At 36.1% G+C, this 21,533-nt stretch overlaps 1 protein-coding gene across 1 annotated transcript; it reads left to right on the forward strand.

Moving 5' to 3' along the window:
- The first annotated feature begins 3,479 nt into the window (after positions 1–3,479).
- GJE1 (gap junction protein epsilon 1) lies at positions 3,480–6,158 on the forward strand. Its single transcript, XM_001380882.4, has 3 exons — positions 3,480–3,518; positions 4,859–5,041; positions 5,766–6,158. The coding sequence occupies exons 1-3, from the start codon at positions 3,480–3,482 to the stop codon at positions 6,156–6,158; spliced, it is 615 nt and encodes a 204-aa protein (XP_001380919.2).
- The last annotated feature ends 15,375 nt before the right edge of the window (positions 6,159–21,533 follow it).

The following is a 21,533-nucleotide window of genomic DNA, read 5'->3' on the forward strand; positions in this document are numbered from 1 at the left end:
CCTATAATCTGGTCCCTTTTTTCTGTCTTACATAGTGTGGTAACTTTCTGTAGTCTTGGCTACTGACTGGGTAAATGTGTCATTGCTTTGATCATTTTAATTGGGCCCTGATTCAAGGACTGGTTATAGATTTATTTTTCTTTTTACTTGGAATTTTTACACATAAGACTTTGATAGTTTATATTTTCATCCAGAAATTTTTATTTTTTATTTGGATTTTTCTGATGTCTTTTTAATTTCACTTACCAATTGGTTCACATACCTCATAACTCAGCCATGCATCCCTAAGTGATCCTGTATTTTTCAATCACCCACAACACAGGGAAATGTAAAAATATATATTATTATTTAAATTGCAAAGTTTAAATTCCTTTTAAGAAGAATTTTAGGTAAAGAAAGATGATAATTCTCTGAATCCAGAAACTGAACTGTTGAAGAAGATACCATGAAGAAGCTTCCAAACCACAAGCTGCACAAAAATGAACTTTGGGTGTGGTTGATTGAACATTTATTTGTGTGTATACTTTCATGCCAAAGGGGACTGCCCCCTAGACTGGCTTTTTGTCAATGCGTCCAGCAATTATTGCTTTTTTTTTTTTCCAGGAGTACTTGCAGTCCTAGATCTCAAACAATACTATAAAGCAGTGATTATCAAAACAATTTGGTACTGGCTAAGAGACAGAAAGGAGGATCAGTGAATAGACTAGGGGTAAATGACCTCAGCAAAGCAGTCTATGATAAGCCCAAAGATCCCAATTTTGGGGACCAAAACCCACTATTTGATAAAAACTGCTGGGAAAATTAGAAGACAGTATGGGAGAAATTAGGTTTGGATCAACATCTCATACCCTACACCAAGATAAACTCAGAATGGATAAATGACTTGAACATAAAGAAGGAAACTATAAGCAAATTAGGCAAACACAGAATAGTATACTTGTCAGATCATTGGGAAAGGAAAGACTTTAAAACTAAGCAAGAGCTAGAAAAAAATCAGAAAATGTAAAATCAATAATTTTGATTACATCAAATTTAAAAGTTTTTGTACAAACAAAATGAATACATCCAAAATTAGAAGAAAGCAACAAATTGGGGGGGAAATCTTCATTATAAAAAACTCTGACAAATGTTTAATTACTCAAATTTATAAAGAACTAAACCAATTGTACAAAAAATCAAGCCATTCTCCAATTCAAAAATGGGCAAGGGGCATGAATAGGCAATTTTCAGTTAAAGAAATCAAAACTCTTAATAAGCACATGAAAAAGTGCTCTAAATCTCTAATAATCAGAGAAATGCAAATCAAAACAACTCTGAGGTATCACCTCACACCTAGCAGATTGGCTAACATGACAGCAAAGGAAAGTAATGAATGTTGGAGGAGATGTGGCAAAGTCGGGACACTAATTCATTGCTGGTGGAGTCATGAATTGATCCACCCATTCTGGAGGCAATTTGGAACTATGCCCAAAGGGTGCTAAAAGACTGTCTGCCCTTTGATCCAGCCATACCTTTGCTGGGTTTGTACCCCAAAGAGATAATGAACCAAAAGACTTGTACAAAAATATTCATAGCTGCGCTCTTTGGGGTGGCAAAAAATTGGAAAATGAGGGGATGCCATTCAATTGGGGAATGGCTGAACAAATTGTGGTATATGTTGGTGATGGAATACTATTGTGCTCAAAGGAATAATAAAGTAGAGGAATTCTGTGGGGATTGGAACAACCTCCAGGAATTGATGCAGAGTTAGAGGAGCAGAACCAGGAAAACCTTGTACACAGAGACTGAGATAATGTGGTACAATCGAATGTAATGGACTTCTCCATTAGTGGCAATGTAGTGATCCTGAACAACTTGAAGGAATCTACGAGTAAAACTAATATCCACTTTCAGAGGAAACACTGTGGGAGTAAAAATACTGCAGAAAAACAACTGCTTGAATACATGCGTCGAATGGATATGGTTGGGGATGTAGATTCTAAATGAACATCCTAGTGCAAACAACAACATGGAAATAGGCTCTGATCAAGTACACAAGTAATACCCAATGAAATTGCTCTTTGACTGTAGGAAGGGTGGATGGAGGGGAGGAAGGAAAATAAAGTGAGTATTGTAACCAAAAAAAATAAAATAAAATAATTTTTCAAATGCAACTTTTCCCCCCTGAGAACAGTTTACTTTGTGTATATTACTTCTATTTGTGGATGTTAGGAGTTTGAGAATTACTCAAATTATTTTGAAATGCAATTACTTTTGATACAGTGGATAAAAAGTTGAAGTCAGAGACAAAAGGGGAAAAAAGGCAGGGGGGAAAAAAGGAGAAAACCCCATTCATTGTTTTGATTTGGGGAGGATCGCTAGAGTGCAATTTTGCATTTGAGTGTGTTGGAAGGGGGCAGGGAAGGGGACAAAATGACAATTTCTCTCTCTTCCTCTCAAAATTGTCCTTAAAACTAATTCCTGCAGACAGCACATCAGAGAAGTCCAATCTAGAAGCTAAATGAATGGGATTCCCAAATCAAGCTCCAAGGTTTCAGCTGGTGGGTATGCCAAAGAAATAAAGGTACTGGTATTGGTCTCTTTTTCAACATTACTTTGAAACTTGTACTTATTTCTTGATATAGTTTTGAAAACCTTTGGGGCATAGGAGTGAACCCAATTTTGTTGGGAAAAGAAGTAAGAAAATAGTCTTTTTGTGCCCAGCTTGACTCCAGTTTTTTAGGGTCTGCCCTGTTTTTCCTGACCTATGAAGAGTCAAGATCAATGATGAAGAGAAGAACAGGATCGTGTTAGTAAACTTATGAGATTTACTTAAAGGAGAAGATAACATCCACCATATTTAGAACATCTAGCTAGTCACTTAGAATTCTATCTATTTCTGATAAGGACCAGGTCTGACTATTTTATCCAGGTTACACAAGTTCCATAAAAAAGTCTATGAAGGAAGAAAGGATGGATATTTTTTTTCTTTGTCCTCATATTACTTGAGATACCAAGATAGAAAGAGAAAGTCATTTCTTCCTAAATCTCTCTAGGATTATGCTCAAAGTTCAAAAGATCTTTATTTGTATCTGTGTGAGTTGGTCTTAAGTTATTACAAATATTTTCAGAGCCCACTGCCCATGACATGCTGCCCTCTTATGTCACTGCTCTTGCTGTGCTGGCACGTTTGGCTGCCTGAATGAGATTGTAGAGGGATTATTAGATAAACCACATGCATTCTGCTTTTGTTTTAATGGGCTTTTGTTCAGAGATAGAAAAGTTGGCTGGGGCCTCAGAGATGAAAGATGGTCTGTGGGGTTAGAGGGAGGTGAGAGTACAGAGAAAATAAAGTCAAAAGTGCAGTGATGAGTGTTTTTCTGTTTGTAAGAGTCATGAGAGAATCTAACAATTTGAGTTTAAGGTGAGGAGCAATAAGATGGCCATATAGGACAGGAAATTACCCCCCAGAGTGGTTCCAGGATAAAATCTACCAAGATATGTCTCTAAATTACATCAAAAACTTCTACGAAGGATGTGTGAGTATTAAGCAAATAATGAAATTGTATGAGTTGGAAATGTTCATGTGTTTTTACCTGATTTGCATGAATAGAGATAGATGTCATGTTCTGAGAATAATAGAAAGAATCAATGATGTTTTTAGTTAATTTTTTGGAAATTTAGTTTTAAACAACATAACCAAATAAATAGATATGTATTAACTATTATAGATAAAGGTTAGTTTCTACACATAATATTCTATAATATTTTTTAGCAATTTCCTCTGCATCCACTTCTACTTTCTTTTTCTTCATCTCTATTGTGTTTATATGTATGTCGATCTCTATTATATGTACAAAATACATATATACATGGATATACATATATACATACATATAAATGTATGTAGTCATACAGTGTATATACAGGCTTTGGTTTCTTCACTTTGTGTAAATACATAAAGGTCTTTCTTTATGTAAGTCTTATGGTATTCTATTAATCATTATCTAATGGTAGTATTCCATTACATTGATGTCTAGTTTATTCAGCCACAGTTACTAACTCTGTGACATTTAGATTGTTTCCAATTCTTTGAAAGTATAAATAATGCTACAGATCTCATTCTTTCTCTTTTATGTTGATGTTCTGAGGGCATATTCCCAATAATGAGATGTTTGGCTCAGAATAATATTGTTTTTGTGATTTGTTTACTATCAAATTGCTCTCTGAAAATTCTCCTAAGACTTCTTTTAAACTATAGGATGAACATAACTACTCCTAAATGAAAACTGAAATAAATGAACTCATGAAGCTATGTAGCTTTTATTGGCCCTTAATGCAGTCCAATGCCTCAATTCTTTTATTAAGTCCAAATTGGCAGCTAGTATCAAATCACACAAGCTGCATATTATTTGGCCATTGAGTTAGAAAGCCTTAAAGTTCTATATAAATATTATTATCACTTATTTATAAAAGTTAGCTTATATATTGATGAGTTTAAGGAGGATTAAAAATATATATATATATATAGGTTCATCTGATTATTCTCAGTTTCTTGATGAATAAACTATTGATAAAAAAAGGATAAAGCTAGTGAAAATTATCTTAATTCAAAACTTTTCAAATAATTTCTCATATGTACTACTGGAAAATAAAATATTCCATGTGTAACTATAAATATTTCAAGAATTAAGGAGAAGAATACTCTTTTAACAATATACCTTGAGAGCTGGCCTCTCTGACCTCTGAGGTCATTTCTAGCTCTCTATGTTTATGATTCAGTTGTTTTGAGATAGCTTCCAACAAATTTGCTCATAGGAATATGATATGAGTTTTCCTTTTTTGCCTGTTTAATGACATTTCACTATAACTATCACAGCTCAGACCTCCTACAGTGATCGGTCAGTTCCACACGCTTTTCTTTGGCTCAGTTCGAATGTTCTTCCTTGGAGTGTTGGGCTTTGCAGTCTATGGGAATGAAGCCTTGCATTTTAGCTGTGATCCAGACAAGAGGGAAATCAATCTCTTCTGTTACAACCAGTTCAGGCCAATAACTCCACAGGTAAATCCCTTTTTTTTTTAAGAAAGAAAAAGATATTTCATTCAAAAGTCTACATTGAGCAAAACAATAGGGAATTGATAGCATTGTCTAGATGATTCCCTCCCCCCAAAAAATGTTACTTTAGCTTAAATGATCTTGGAAATAAAGGAATCAGCTATCCATGCTGCTTTTTAGCTCTATATGCTATGGATCTTATGATCTTCATGTTTCATATAAAGATGAGTTGGAAGGAAAACTCAGTTATTTAGATGACATGCTCATTTCCCAATTTCATTTTGAACATTTGGGTTAATTATAATAATAAAGAGAAAATAAAATAGCTACCTAAAAGACCATTCATTGTTATTAATAATTTGGGATAAAATAAATGAGGAAAAATAACTTTTATAAATAGATTTTAGTTTTAACAAATTTAGATGCATTGAGGTATTTAAGAGTAAGTTGAAAATATATATGTTTCATTAACTCAGCTAAAGTATTAAAATATTCCAGAAAAAGGAAAATAATCGATATTAATAGAACTTTCCTCAATGAGAATTAACTACACTAATAAAATTCTAAGTCCAGCTTCCTTTAAGAAAAGTATTTTTATATTTATAACAATGGAAATTTTGAAACAAAAGCTAAAACTAAGCTCCCTAAAGAACCAATACATGTTGGTTCAGGGTTTTTTTAATGGATATATGGGGAAAATTATTTGACTAAAATTTCTGCCATTTTTTAGGTATTCTGGGCATTACAGCTAGTGACTGTACTGGTTCCTGGAGCTGCTTTTCATCTTTATGCTGCATGTAAAAGCATCGATCAAGAAAGCATACTTCAGAGACCCATCTACACTGTCTTTTATATCCTCTCTGCCTTATTAAGAATAATTCTTGAGGTGATAGCCTTTTGGCTACAAAGTCATCTTTTTGGTTTTCAAGTAAAATCTCTTTATCATTGTGATGCTAGTTTGCTTGAAAAAAGATTGGGTATCATAAGATGCCTGGTCCCGGAACATTTTGAAAAAACCATATTTCTCATTGCCATGTACACATTTACTGCAGTCACAGTGGCATTGGGATTTGCTGAAGTTTTTGAGATCTTATGTAGAAGATTAGGGTTTTTAAGTGGATAGTGCCTGGTTCATTCACTTCACTTATTTTTGACTGCATTCAATGGAAGCTTAAATTCAAAGGGTTTTAGTTTTGTACTTAACGAATAGATTACCTTGTCTAGAGTTCTTTTAGGCACCTGTTCTTTAAAAGCTACTGTTGATATAGTTCTATAGATAAAAGAAACCTGATATGAAGATTCTCCAGCAAAATTCATGGTTTAATTTTGTATGCAGCTCCATGACCATTTGGGTATGTAATTATTGTAATAGATTATCTTTGGGAAATATCTTTCTTGAAAAATGTTAGGATCTGACCAGATTTCTAGACCAATGCTAATCTGAGAAAGATTCTTCAACCCACTTTACTATACCCCTGCAATTCAATTCACCATTTCTTGTAGCAACAATACCATAGTAGTCAGGTAAAAGTTAAGTTCTTTAAGTCATGGTATCCATGGATAAATTAACAAATAGGATATTATATTATTCTATTAGAGATTTGAAGAAAAGAAGCTGGTAAAAGTTAGATGCCTGTACTCAGTCCTATCATTGCTCTGCTATTTAATGAGTACAAAGATGGAGTGCCTTAATCACTAGGTAGGGTAAACACCTCTACAAGATGATTTCTACTGAATGGAAAATTTCTAGGACACATTTTCATGCATGTTTGTTTATTGGAGTTGCAGCTTTAACTGTGTTTATTATAGAATATAATGATTAATATGATACAAATCCTGACTACAGACAAGATCCCCTTCCAAAGAAACCTGATAGCCAGGACCCAGAGGCAGGAAATCACAGGGTTTCTCTTTCTGAAATTGTAAATCAGCTCAGGTAACAAGCAGTCAGTCACTGACTTCTCATCATGAATGGACCTCTGAGATAGGAACAGATTGGCTGGCTGTTAAATTTTTATTTGGAGAAGAATTTAATAGCAACCTGAATTCTTAACCCAAAACTACTCTGATATTCCCTCATCATGATGATGAACTAAGTTTTAAGGTGGAGTCAAAGCAAAGGAGCACCATGGGATTAAAAGTGGTTCAAAGTCATGATGATATTTATTTCTCAATATTATTTTTCTGAGCAAGAAAAAGTTTCTAAATAAAGAAGAAAAGACAGAAAGCTGTGCTTCACAAATGCAAAGAGATTTGATTTAAATTTTTTATTTAATTAATTAATTTAGAATATTTTTGATAGTTACATGATTCATGTTATTTCCCTCCCACCCCCTCCTGTAGCCAACAAGCAATTCCACTAGGTTTTACGTGTATCATTGTTCAAGACCTATTTCCATATTATTAACACACAAATGCAGAGAGAAAGCAAGCAAGAGAGAGAACAAGACAGAAAAAGAGACAGAGACAGAGAGAGAGCAAGAGAGAAAGAGAGAGAGACAGAGAGAGAGACAGAGAGACAGAGAGACAGAGAGAGAGAGAGGGAGGGAGAGGGAGAGAGAGAGGGAGAGAGGGAGAGAGAGAGGGAGAGAGGGAGAGAGGGAGAGAGAGAGAGAGAGAGAGAGAGAGAGAGAGAGAGAGTTCAAAAGATATAATTTACCGTGGTCAGTGACTTAATTTCTCTGGACCTCAGTTTCCTCATCTACAAAATGAAGATGTTGGACTATATGACCTCTAAGGTCCCTTCCAACTCTAAAATTATATAAATCTATGATGACACTGATTAACAATACTCTTTCTGATTCATACTGTTTAATTCTTTACTGAAAGGCACGGCAAAAGACAACAATAACCAGGAATCACAGCTTTGCTGATATAAGTGGCTAAGTAATATTGTCTGCTAATACACATAATGTTGCTATAGCAAACCTTAAATTGAATATAAATTACTAGACCAAATTACCCAATGGGATCTAAATTTAAATTTACTTGATTAACTTGATTTTAATAAAATCTATTTAGGAAAGTGTTATATATAAATAAATGTTTTAGAGGACATGATCCTACAAGTGAGTAATACATATTGTCACAAAATGCTCCAATACAAAATGTAGTTTCATGATCTTTGTTTTTTATAATGTTAAAGTAAACTGAGAATATAATACTATTTTGTAGTGGTGCAGATAGAACATATACTAGTGTTACAACCAATAAATCTTCTGGAAGTAAAAAAAAAAGTTAGCTATCAATTTTTAAGCTTTATTTTCTATAATCAAAATACAATATAATCTAAATTCTAAGCCAATTTAAAGAAAATGAAAATTTTGACATTATCTGCCTTGCATATCAATTACACAGTAAATACTTGTTGAATTCAATGAAAATTACTTCAATTTTGGTTCTACATGAAAAAATAAGAAAATACTAGTCAAAGATTTAGTTTTATTATTTTAATTTTGAATATTTAAACAATAAAATTACCTGTTAAAATGTTTATATAATCATTTAATTTTTTTTCTAGCACATATACCTCTTTTCCTTTTGAAAAGATTGTGATTTGGAAGCCAAACTCTATATAGCTTAATTATTTATTTGATAACAGTATATTTTAAAGTGAAAAAAATAACTGATTTCTTTATTTAAATTGAAAAGTTAACCCCTACCACTTGCAAATTTTGTGACTTTTCCAAGTTGTCTAAGATTTTTAGACTTGCATCCAATCTGCCTTATCTATCTTGTCCAAATTACTTCAACCTAAAGTATTTGAATTAGTTAAACAAGATTATCTGATTAAAATATTTTTAAATAACTATTTTTATTTTTCTAAATATCAATCTTTTTTATTTTGAAAAGATTGAAACTGTGATATGAATACTATTTATAACATGAGCATTTATCTGATAATATCGCATCTTTCAAAGTGAACAAATATGTGATTTCTTTAACTGAATTTGAATTTTATTTTGGCTTTTGGCTCACTTTGTTACCTTTTCCAAATTATCTGACTTCTTTGAATCTGCTTCCCAATCTGTAAATTAGGGATAAGGATGCATACCCTGACCTATCACATTGAGTTAAGTTTCAAATGGGATAATAGATGTGAAAGCTCTTTGACAGTATAATCCTCAAGACAAATATAAAGAACTTAATAAGGCTTAAATTATTCATTGAGGCATCAAAAACTCATCCAATTCTTTTAAGTTGTGTGACTTGTGTCCTTCCTATTTATTTCATTTGTATAGACACAAAATATGTGTAACTGTTACAGGCAAACCAGAATGTTTATTTACATTTAGCATGAATAGGCTAAGTTACAGCTTAATATTACTTATATAGAATTTAAAATGTTCTATCTGGAGAAAACTATAGAGTCCATATAGGTATTTTAGAAAAATTAAAATGATTATTATAATTTTGTCAGTTTTACTATTCTTCACCAAAAAGCACATATAAATTGTTGCCATTTTCACAGCATTATCAGTTATACTTCTGAAGCTTAATCCCTAAACCTGAATCTCTCCCAGAAAAATTGGTTGAACTACTTCTAATGGAGCAATAACCATTTCTGATGAAGTTACCAGGGTTAGACTAGTACAGAATGCATCTATGCTGAAATAATTGAAGGGAGACAGTTCTTAGTGGTCTTGCTGGGAATTAGGACAACCTGTTCTATAGAATTAGCCTAACACTGTTACTAGTTAAGGTTTAGCTGGAAAAGGAATTTTATTAGATTACTAGTTTCATAAATCATGTGTGAAGATTACAGTGTTGGCCCCTTTACCACTTCCTAAATTTTCCCACTCCTCAATAAGATTTTACTCCTCTCTAACAGCCATCTATTGACTCCTTTTTCAATTTTCATTTCTTCTATGTTCCTTTCTATCCAGTGAAATTCTTATGAAATGAATATCTCTTTGTCTCTCTCACTCTTTCTGCATACATGCACACACACTATATACATATATATTATGTATATATAATATTTCTTCTAATTTAAGATTTTTACCAACTCTTTATGATAAAAGGCTCCTAAAACAGGGTTACTTTATTTTGATCCCATTTTCATTCAATCAAGAATGGATCGATGAATGAGTTATTTGCCAAGATTTTATGATATGCTAGACACTGTAATGACCACTGAGGATACAAAAGCAGCAAAAGCAAGCAAAATAATCCCTTCTGTCAGGAGATTCCTTTCTAATGGGGAAAAAATAACATGTAAAGAGGAGGTAAAAAGAGGGCAGGGGCGTTTACTCTGCAGCTTGGATTATAAATGGCCTAGAGTGATATGGAAGCTAGGTACTGGGCAAGATTAGGTGAAGGGGATGGGGAGATACAGCTGGGTAGCTCAGTGGATTGAGAGCCAGGTCTACAGACAGGAAGTCCTAGATTCAAATCTGGCCTCAGACATTTCCTAGCTGTGTGACCCTGAGCAAGTTACTTAACCCTTGTTGCCTAGCCCTTACCACTCTTCTGCCTTGTATTGGTTCTAAGGCAGAAGGTAAGGGTTTAGTTTTCTTTTTTTTAATTAAAAAAAAGATAAGGTCAAAGCTCATTAATGAGAATTTGGGAATTGGGAAGACAATGAGGAATATGGCTAGAATGCCGGTAACCTGAATGTCATTGTGACATAAAAAAACAGCATTTACTAATAGCTTATTTCTTCAATGTACAACTTGTTTTACAACCCTAAGCCATAAAATACTACCCCAGACAAATAAGGACATATAATTTGAAAATGAGAACAGCAAACCAAAGTCTTATATACAAACCAGAGACAAATATTCTTTTATAATAAAAACAAGGGGAAAAAACACTTTTCAAATGTAAAGTAGGTAATAGTCATGGTAATTCCAAATTTGTTCTGTGTGAATCAAAAAATCAGAAAATCCTGGTAAGTAGTGGAAAAGAAGTTTATACAAGAAGGATATAATCGGTCCTAAGAATCAGACAGAGGAATTTAGACTTGATTTAACAGAAAGGAGTCATAATAGCCTTTTGAAGAGAAGTTTGGCATGGTGAATTTAGTGTTTAAGTAATATTTAAATGTAAATGGTACAAGGGTTAGTCTGGAGGGAAGAGAGGCTTAAATAAGAAAGGCAATGTAGGAAATACAAGATTATGAAATTCTGAAACAAGATAGTGCCAGTGGGAATTGGTTGGGAAAAGTATATATGAAGGACATTTTAAAGGAAGAATAAAAGAACTTGAAATTAACTTGGACTCACTGTGGAAGAGGCATGAAGGGAGAGAGAATTTTCATGAATGCAAGACAGAAAGCTGGGGACATCATCTGTCAATCAAGGTGAAGATTCCATTTGAAATGTTCCCAGGAAAAAACAGTTGGAATCTGGCCAGATGAACTGAGTGATTTCCTTGGCTTCTGATCAAGAGAGAAACTGGCTTCTTCTGACCTAGGCTGATTTGGTGTGGCTGATGTTGGTGACTGACCGTTATATACTGGGCTGATTAGAAGAAGATAGAAGAAAATCAATTGTCCTTCATAACTCCCTGACAGACTTTTGTGTCACAGCTGTGACAGGACTGACATTTCCCAAAATCCTCCTAACCCTCATTATAGACTAGGAATAACCCTATCCCTTTCACCTCCTCTGCCATCCTGTCCTATCTTCCCCAATAAACCTCCTTACTTGAGAAAGGAAGAGGAAGGAGTTTTTCCTCATAAATCTCATAGTCCACTCAGGGAAGGAAGAGGGGAGGGGTGAAGCTAAAGGCTTCATAAGTTGGTGGTGAAGGGAGGTATTGAGGGAAGGAGGAGGGTAGGAAAAGTATTAATCAATTAGCCACCTAGGAAATTGATAGACACCCTTAAGTATCCTTCTAATATCTCTCTATTACAACTAGGCACCTTGAGGTTTCCCCTAGTATCTCTCTACTCACTCCAGAGTATCTAGTTATTACAACAGAAACTCAGATTATCTTTTTATTACAATTGGCACCTCAAAGATTGACTGAACCCCACAATCCTTAGAAAGGCAGAGTAGAATAGAAAAAAACAATTTTTAAGAAAGTTGTTTTTGAAGTTGTGGTCATTGCTATCATCACTTGTTTCTGGGTCTACCACATATTGTACAACACAATGACCCACATGATCGTTGAATCTATTGATTATATAGGCAACATAACAATGTCTATTTTGCAGTTGCCATTCCAAACAGACCCTATACTCTGGCAGGTCCTGGCTCAAGTTTATGTGCTCTTGATGGCAGTGTTACAGACTCTAACCCAACTTAAGATTTTTAGATTTGTGATAATCCCTGAAGGCAGAAAAGATACTGGCTATTGATAACAACCTGGAAAGCATGATTAAGACAGTGCTTGAGGAATTAATTAAGGAGAAAGGGCTAGATCAGGTTATGGGCAAGGACAATGGACAAACAGATATTGTACCTAAGGGAAATGAAGGTGACAATGAGAACAAGCCTGACTGTGAACCAGAGAAAATCTGTCCTTTAAAAGAAGTCACTAAGTTATCATCAACGACTGGTATATTGCAGTCTAAGGTTCACAGGCAATTCACATCACAGGAACTTGAATCCATAAAAAGACATTTCCCAAAATTTGTAGAAAAGTTTTTCAAATCTCAAAAGGAGTTGAAACATGCTTTCAGGATTTTTGATCCTGATTTTGAGGATGTTGAGTTCCTTCTCTCAGAACTATTCAGCCCCCATGAACAAAGGCAATTCCTGGAAAAGACAAGATCTGATAGTAGCCTGACTAGCTGGCCAACTGTGGAGCAAAGGATAGATATAGACTTTGCTAACCCTACTAGCATGTCCTACCTAAGAAAATACAGGGACGATTTGCAATAGGCCATAAGATAATGCTGTTCAAAACCAAATGATAAGATCTTGTAGAGCAAAAAGGAACATCCTGCCACATACATCAACCAACTATCAGATGGCAGAATCAATCTTAGGTCTAGAATCAAATAGTGAAGAATCTTCAAACCATGTCTGTAGGCAATTTCTAAGGGGATGCACACCTCATTTGAAAAATTTCTTCAAGCACTATTTCCCTAAGTATGATTCAGTCACCCTGATAGAACTGCGTGAGACAGAAACTTACTTACATGATAGTAATTCAGAAAAAAAGTAAACAAGTTCAGGACCTAAAGGAAAAATTAGAAATGACTGAGAAAAATTTAAAGGAAAAGGAGATTGAAGAAATCAAGAGACTAAACACAGTTAAGACTTACACAACATCTAGTTACAAGAAACCTATTGCAAAGAGAGACTAGGGGATGTTTCTTTTGTCACAAGAAAGATCACTTGATTAAAAATTGCTTTTTAAAAAAGAAATATGAAGTCACTAACAGCAAGAACACACAAAATTCACAAACTAGGTACAAAGAGTCCAACTGTTGTTCTCATTGCATGTTTAAATCCTCAAATCAAGCTAATGATTTGCAAAAGAAGCAACATGCAATTAACTCTGGAGCCAAACCTAAATACTCAGATATGGTTAGGAAATAGTTATGAAGCCAGGCCTATAAAGTATATAGTGTGACACTTGGAGTTAGAAGAAATAGTGAGAATGAGGTTGCAGTTGAAAATAGTAGAAAAAAACTTGGGAAATGGTGAAAATTCAGTGCAAGGAGGTGAATCTGTGAATGATAGTACATGCAATAAAGCAAGAGAAAGGCAGAGACAGATTAAAGAAATTGATGCAGAAATTAAGAAAATTACAATTGGCACCTCAAAGTCTGGCTGAACCCTCACTCTCATTTTTGTAATGTGTCAAAAATGACCTCAAGTTTTTAAGTCTAGATAATTTAGGAAATGACGGTACAAATGGAGAGAAAAAGGGTAATTGGAAGGGAAAGTCGGTTGGTAAAGATGATGAGTTCAGTTTTGTTCATGTTACTTTAAGGAGATGGTAGAACATTAAATTACAAATATCCAGGAGACAGTCTGAGGAACAAAATGGGAGATAGAATGAGAGAACAGAAAAGAAAGATTTGGTCACTCAACAGAAGCATGATGTCAAAATCATGAAAATGAATGAGGAAGAATATAAAGAAGAAAGTGCTTGGTACTTAGAAATGAACTTTGGAGAGTGTATATAGTTAAATAATTGAAGGTTTAGCCAGGAGAAGCATGGAATAAGCTTGAATGAAACAGAGAGAAGTTAGTAGAATCAGTATTGTGAAATGTCTTATAAATTACAGGAAAAGAGAGTTTTGAGGAGGAAATGGTTACAATAGAGGTTCTCTAATGTTTTGGTCTTGGTACTTCTTTACACTCTTTTTTTTTTAATTTTTTAATATTTTATTTGATCATTTCCATGCATTATTCATTAAAGACAAAGATCATTTTCTTTTCCTCCCCCCAACACCCATAGCCGACGCGTGATTCCACTGGGTATCACATGTGTTCTTGATTCGAACCCATTGTCATGTTGTTAGTATTTGCATTAGAGTGTTCCTTTAGAGTCTCTCCTCTGTCATGTCCCCTCAACCGCTGTAGTCAGGCAGTTGCTTTTCCTCGGTGTTTCTACTCCCACAGTTTGTCCTCTACTTATGAATAGTGTTTTTTCTCCTAGATCCCTGCAGATTGATCAGGGACATTACACTGCCACTAATGGAGAAGTCCATTATGTTCGATTATACCACAGTGTATTAGTCTCTGTGTACAATGTTCTCCTCAATGGTCCCTTCATGGTTGACACCAGGGGTGTATGGGGTGCTCAGGGAGGAGTAATACCTTTGGTATGGAGGGCTTGTCATGCCCTCCTAGGGCAGCTCTCCAGCCTTTGACCCTCACCTGACATCCAGCTCTCACTTGTGGCTCCTAGTAACTGCTAGCATGCGGCAGCGGCCACACCCCGGGCAACGACTTCGACAGACGGGCTAAACCTTGTGAGGGTAGCCATCGGGTCATCGTCGACCCCTGGTGAACTAGGGCTTTCCTCACCCAGCATGTAAAGACTGTTTCTGCAGAACAAGCGGAAGAAACCAACAAAAAGGTTCAATGGCTGAGATGGCGATGCAGCAAGGCACTGTGGAGTGCTTAGGGCGTGTTGGAGCACAAAAAACAACACGGCCATCCAATGCAGCGAGGAAGTCTCCAGGTGTAACGACTTTTCATGCCAATGGACCCAGGCTTCCAATGCCGAGAGAGTGGGACTGTCTCTGGGCATCGACTTTTCCACTTAAATATTCATGCACAAGTGTCATTGTGCACAAAAATGCCCAAAAACAATCTTCATCATCGGTTACCGAGAGACTACAATTAAAAAAAAAAAACAATGTTCTCCTGGTTCTGCTCCTCTTGCTCTGCATCACTTCCTGGAGGTCGTTCCAGTCTCCATGGAATTCCTCCACTTTATTATTCCTTTCTGCACAATAGTATTCCATCACCAACATATACCACAATTTGTTCAGCTATTCCCCAATTGATGGGCATCCCCTCGTTTTTCAATTTTTGGCCACCACAAAGAGCGCAGCTATGAATATTCTCGTACATGTCTTTTTCTCCATTATCTTTGGGGTACAGACCCAGCAGTGCTATGGCTGGGTCAAAGGGCAGACAGTCTTTTGTCGCCCTTTGGGCATAGTTCCAAATTGCCCTCCAGAATGGTTGGATCAGTTCACAACTCCACCAGCAATGAATTAATGTCCCTACTTTGCCACATACCCTCCAGCATTCATTACTTTCCTTTGCTATCATGTTAGCCAATCTGCTAGGTATGAGGTGATACCTCAGAGTTGTTTTGATTTGCATCTCTCTGATAATAAGAGATTTAGAACACTTCTTCATGTGCTTGTTAATAGTTTTGATTTCTTTATCTGAAAACTGCCTATCCATGTCCCTTGCCCATTTGTCAATTGGAGAATGGCTTGGAATTTTGTACAATTGATTTAGCTCTTTATAAATTTGAGTAATTAAACCTTTGTCAGAGGCTTCTATGAAGATTTTTTCCCAATTTGTTGTTTCCCTTCTGATTTTAGTTACATTGATTTTGTTTGTACAAAAGCCTTTTAATTTGATGTAGTCGAAATTATTTATTTTACATTTTGTGATTCTTTCTATGTCTTGCTTGGTTTTAAAGTCTTTCCCCTCCCAAAGGTCTGATGTATACTATTCTGTGTTTACCCAATTTACTTATGGTTTCCTTCTTTATGTTTAAGTCATTCACCCATTTTGAATTTATCTTGGTGTAGGGTGTGAGGTGTTGATCAATTCTTAATCTCTCCCACACTGTCTTCCATTTTTCCCAGCAGTTTTTATCGAATACTGGGTTTTTGTCCCAAAAGCTGGGATCTTTGGGTTTATTGTATACTGTCTTACTGAGGTCGCTTTCCCACAGTCTATTCCACTGATCCTCCTTTCCGTCTCTTATCCAGTACCAAATTGTTTTGATGACTGCTGCTTTGTAATATAGTTTAAGGTCTGGGACTGCAAGGCCCCTATCATTTCTGTTTTTTTTTTCCATTATTTCCCTGGATATCCTTGATCTTTTGTTATTCCAAATGAACTTTGTTATGGTTTTTTCTAAATCAGAAAATAAATTTTTTGGGAGTTCAATGGGTATGGCACTAAATAGATAAATGAGTTTGGGTAGGATGGTCATTTTTATTATATTGGCTCGTCCTATCCATGAGCAGTTAATGTTTTTTCCAATTGCTCAAGTCTAGTTTTAGTTGTGTGGAGAGTGTTTTGTAGTTATGTTCATATAGTTCCTGTGTTTGTCTCGGGAGATAGATTCCTAAGTATTTTATTTTGTCTAAGGTGATTTTGAATGGGATTTCTCTTTCTAGTTCTTGCTGCTGAGCTGTGTTGGAGATATATAGAAATGCTGATGACTTATGCGGGTTTATTTTGTATCCTGCAACTGTGCTAAAGTTGTTGACTATTTCAATTAGCTTTTTGGTTGAATCTCTAGGATTCTTTAATTAGACCATCATGTCATCTGCAAAGAGTGATAACTTGGTCTCCTCCTTGCCTATTTTGATGCCTTCAATTTCTTTTACTTCTCTAATTGCTACTGATAGTGTTTCTAGTACAATGTCAAATAGTAGAGGTGATAATGGGCATCCTTGTTTCACTCCTGATCTTAATGGGAATGCATCTAGTTTATCCCCATTGCAGATGATATTAGCTGATGGTTTTAGATATATACTGTTTATTATTTTGAGGAACGACCCTTCTATTCTTATGCTTTCTAGTGTTTTTAGTAGGAATGGGTGTTGTATTTTATCAAAGGCTTTTTCTGCGTCTATTGAGATAATCATGTGGTTTTTGTTGCTTTGCTTGTTGATGTGGTCAATGATGTGGATGGTTTTCCTAATATTGAACCAGCCCTGCATTCCTGGTACAAATCCTACTTGATCATTGTGGATGACCCTTCTGATCACTTGCTGGAGTCTTTTTGTTAGTATCCTATTTAAGATTTTTGCATCTATATTCATTAGGGAGATTGGTCTATAGTTTTCTTTCTCTGTTTTTGACCTGCCTGGTTTTGGAATTAGTACCATGTTTGTGTCATAAAAGGAGTTTGGTAGAACTTCCTCTTTGCTTATTATGTCAAATAGTTTGTATAGTATTGGGGTTAACTGTTCTCTGAATGTTTGGTAGAATTCACTGGTGAATCCATCAGGCCCTGGGGATTTTTTCTTAGGAAGTTCTTTGATGGCTTGTTGGATTTCATTTTCTGATATGGGATTATTTAAGAATTCTATTTCTTCTTCTGTTAGTCTAGGCAGTTTGTATTTTTGTATATATTCATCCATATCACCCAAATTGGTGTATTTATTGCCATATAATTTGACAAAGTAATTTTTAATGATTGCCTTAAATTCCTCTTCATTGGAGGTGATGTCCCCCTTTTTGTCTTTGATGCTATTAATTTGCTTTTCTTCTTTCCTTTTTTTAATTAGATTGACCAGTATTTTGTCTATTTTGTTTGTTTTTTCAAAGTACCAGCTTCTTGTCTTATTTATTAAATCAATAGTTCTATCACTTTCGATTTTATTAATTTCTCCCTTAATTGTTAGGATTTCTGGTTTGGTTTTCTGCTGTGGGGTTTTAATTTGATCGCTTTCGAGGTTTTTGATTTGCATTTCCAATTGATTGATCTCTGCTCTCCCAGATTTGTTAATATATGCACTAAGGGATATGAATTTACCTCTGATTACCACTTTGGCTTCATCCCAAAAGGTTTGAAAGGATGTCTCACCATTGTCATTTTCCTCAGTGAAATTATTAATTGTTTCTATGATTTCTTCTCTAACTAAATGATTTTGGAGTATCATATTGTTTAATTTCCAATTAGTTTTTATTTGATTTTCCATGTACCATTACTGATCATTATTTTTATTGCCTTGTGATCTGAAAAGGCTGCATTTATTATTTCTGCTTTTCTGCATTTGTGTGCCATGTTTCTGTGACCTAATGTATGGTCAATCTTTGTGAATGTGCCATGTGGTGCTGAGAAGAAGGTGTATTCCTTTTTATCCCTATTTATTTTTCTCCATATGTCTATTAATTCTAATTTTTCTAAGATTTCATTCACTTCTTTTGCCTCTTTCTTATTTATTTTTTGATTTGATTTATCTAAATTTGATAATGGTTGGTTCAAGTCTCCCACTAATATGGTTTTACTGTCTATTTCTTCCTTCAAAATTCTCCTAGTTTCTCCATTAGAAATTTGGGTGCTATACTATTTGGTGCATACATGTTGATTAGTGATATTTCCTCATTATCTAAAGTCCCTTTTAACAAAACATAATTACCTTCCCTATCCCTTTTGATCAGGTCTATTTTTGCTTTGGCATTATCAGATATCATGATTGCCACTCCTGCCTTCTTTCTGTCAGTTGAGGCCCAGAAGGTCTTACTCCATCCTTTAATTCTGACCTTGTGGGTGTCTACCCGCCTCATGTGTGTTTCTTGAAGACAACATATGGTAGGGTTTTGGATTCTAATCCATTCTGCTATTCGTCTACGTTTTATAGGTGATTTCATCTCATTCACATTCAGAGTTATGACTATCACTTGTGGATTCCCTGGCATTTTGATATCCTTCCCTAATTCTAACCTTTCTTCTTCAGCTCTACCTTTTAGTCCAGTGATTTACTTTAAATCAGTCCCCCTAGTCCCCTCCCTTTATATGTTTCCCTTTCTAGTCCCTCCCTTTTTGTTCCCTTCCCCTCCCCCCTCTTCTGCCCTCCCTTTTTTGTGTTTCCTCCCACCCTAATGCCCTTGGTTTTCCCTTCTCCCTTCCCTTGTTGGATAAGATAGAATTCAAGATCCCAATGGATCTGGATGTTCATCCCTCTCAGAGTTGATTTCCCTGAGAGTAAGGTTTAAGTAAAAACTCTCTTCCTCTCCTTCTTATAGGAGTTTTCTTCCCCTCCCATTCCCATGTGAATCTTTGTGTGAGAATGATTATTCTATTTGGTCTTTCTTTTCCCCCTATTTACACATTACATTTTCCCCACAAGTTAGTATACATTGATTGATATAAATGTAGTCCTTATAGAAGAGAGTTTGAGTAAAAGAAAAAGATAACATTTTTCTCCTTTTCCCTTTCCTTCATATTTACCTTTTCAGGTATTCCATGCTTTGTTTTTCGATATCGAACTTTCCACAGAGCTCTGGTTTTTTCTTTGCAAAAACTTGGAAATCTTCTATTTTTTTGAATGCCCATACTTTCCCTTGGAAGCATATAGTCAGTTTTGCTGGATAGCTGATTCTTTGTTGAAGACCCAGCTCTCTTGCCTTTCTGAAAATCATGTTCCATGCCTTATGATCATTCATAGTTGAACTTGCAAGACCCTGATTGGCATTCCTTTGTATCTAAATTGTCTTTTTCTGGCTTCTTGTAGGATTTTTTCTTTTTTTTGAGAGCTTTGGAATTTGGCAATTACATTCCTGGGAGTTATCTTTTGGGGATTTAGTGTAGAGGGTGTTTTGTGAGCTCTGTCAGTGGCTCTATTTGCCCCCTTGTTCTAGAATCTCTGGGCAATTTTCTTTGATTATATCTTGTATTATGATGTTGAGTTTGCTGTTTATTTCTGGATTTTCTGGAAGTCCAATTATTCTTAAATTATCTCTTCTTCATCTATTTTCCAAGTCTGTCACCTTGTCAGTGAGATATTTTATGTTCTCTTCTAATTTCTTGGTCTTTTGGCTTTGCTTTATTAATTCTTGCTCGTTGTCTTCGAGTTGCCTGATTCTGGCTTTTAAAGCCTGGTTTTCCTTTTCACTTTAGTGAAACTGGTTTGGTAAATGCGTGACTTTCTTTTGCATTATTTCCCACTTTTCCTCCCAGAGGGCTTCCATCTTTTTGATCATTTCCAATTCAAATTCTTCATGGGTTTGTGGAGAGTTTCCATTTCCTTTGGAAGGTTTCGGAGCATTTCCTTGTATTTCCTCTTCTATCTCCTCTGTATTTTGTATTTTTGCTCCATAAAATACGTCCAAAGTCACCCCCTTCTTCTTGTTTTTCTTGGAATTTTGGGGCTTTTGTGGTTCTGTGGAGTTTGTCATCTCTATCTGAGTGGGGAGGACTAGCTTTTCTTATCTCTGTCTGATGTTCAGAGGTTTTAGCTCTAGGCAGATTGTCCATTCTATGCAGTTGTTGTTCTGTCTTCCCGGGGAAGCCAGGAATTGTTGGCGTTTCCATGTTACTGCCCTCCTCAGTTCCCTCCTGATGCTTCTCTGTTGCCTTACTTCCATGCTCTGAGCCTGGCTTGGCTGTTTCCTCGGGGTGTTTGTTTCTGTGCCTTAGCTGGCCAGGAGAGCCCGCCTGATAAAGTTAACTTTCTCTGGGTTGAACTGAGTATGCTTTGAGGCAGAGACCTTCCCTGAGCCTCGGAAGGAAGATCCAGCCAGGGGGCCGCAGGCTCCCCCCGTCTCTCTCTGATTCCCTGCTGTCTGGGTGCCCTCAAGACTGGGTCAGGTTGTTTTCAGGATGTGGCCTTCAGCTCCAAGGCCCTTTTGCCAGCCCTGAGGGTTACTGTTGTTTCAGATGACCATACTCTCTGAGGAGGAAGGGGCTGTGGCTTCCTGGAGCTCTGAGGGCTGGTGATAGGATTAACCTCAGACTGAGTATGCCCTGAGGTAGGGACCTTTGGTGAGACTCAGATGGAAGGATCTGGTCAGGGGGCTACAGGCTCCTCCTATCTCTCTCTCTCTGTTTCCCTGCTGTCTGGGTGCCCCCTGGACTGGGTCAGGTTGTTTTCAGGAAGCGGCCTTCAGGATAGCCGGCCCTGAGGCTCTGAGGTTCCCTCTGCTGCCTCGGACTCAGTGCTCTGGGTTGGGGGGATGGGTCCTGGGACCTTCCTTCTGCGTACCCCTTAGGTCCGAGTGATCTCGGGTTCTTGCGTTTTTGGGGGCCGTCCTTTTGATACAGGTCCAGGTTCAGGAGGAGGATTCCCAGGGTCTATGCTGTTGTTTGTTTTGAATTTCGGTGCCTTAGGAGCATATAGTTTGAGTTTGGTAGGGAAGGGTTTCCAGAGATCTGAACTTTT

Source organism: Monodelphis domestica, chromosome 2, assembly GCF_027887165.1.
Source record: "Monodelphis domestica isolate mMonDom1 chromosome 2, mMonDom1.pri, whole genome shotgun sequence".
Classification (NCBI taxonomy): Eukaryota; Metazoa; Chordata; class Mammalia; order Didelphimorphia; family Didelphidae; genus Monodelphis; species Monodelphis domestica.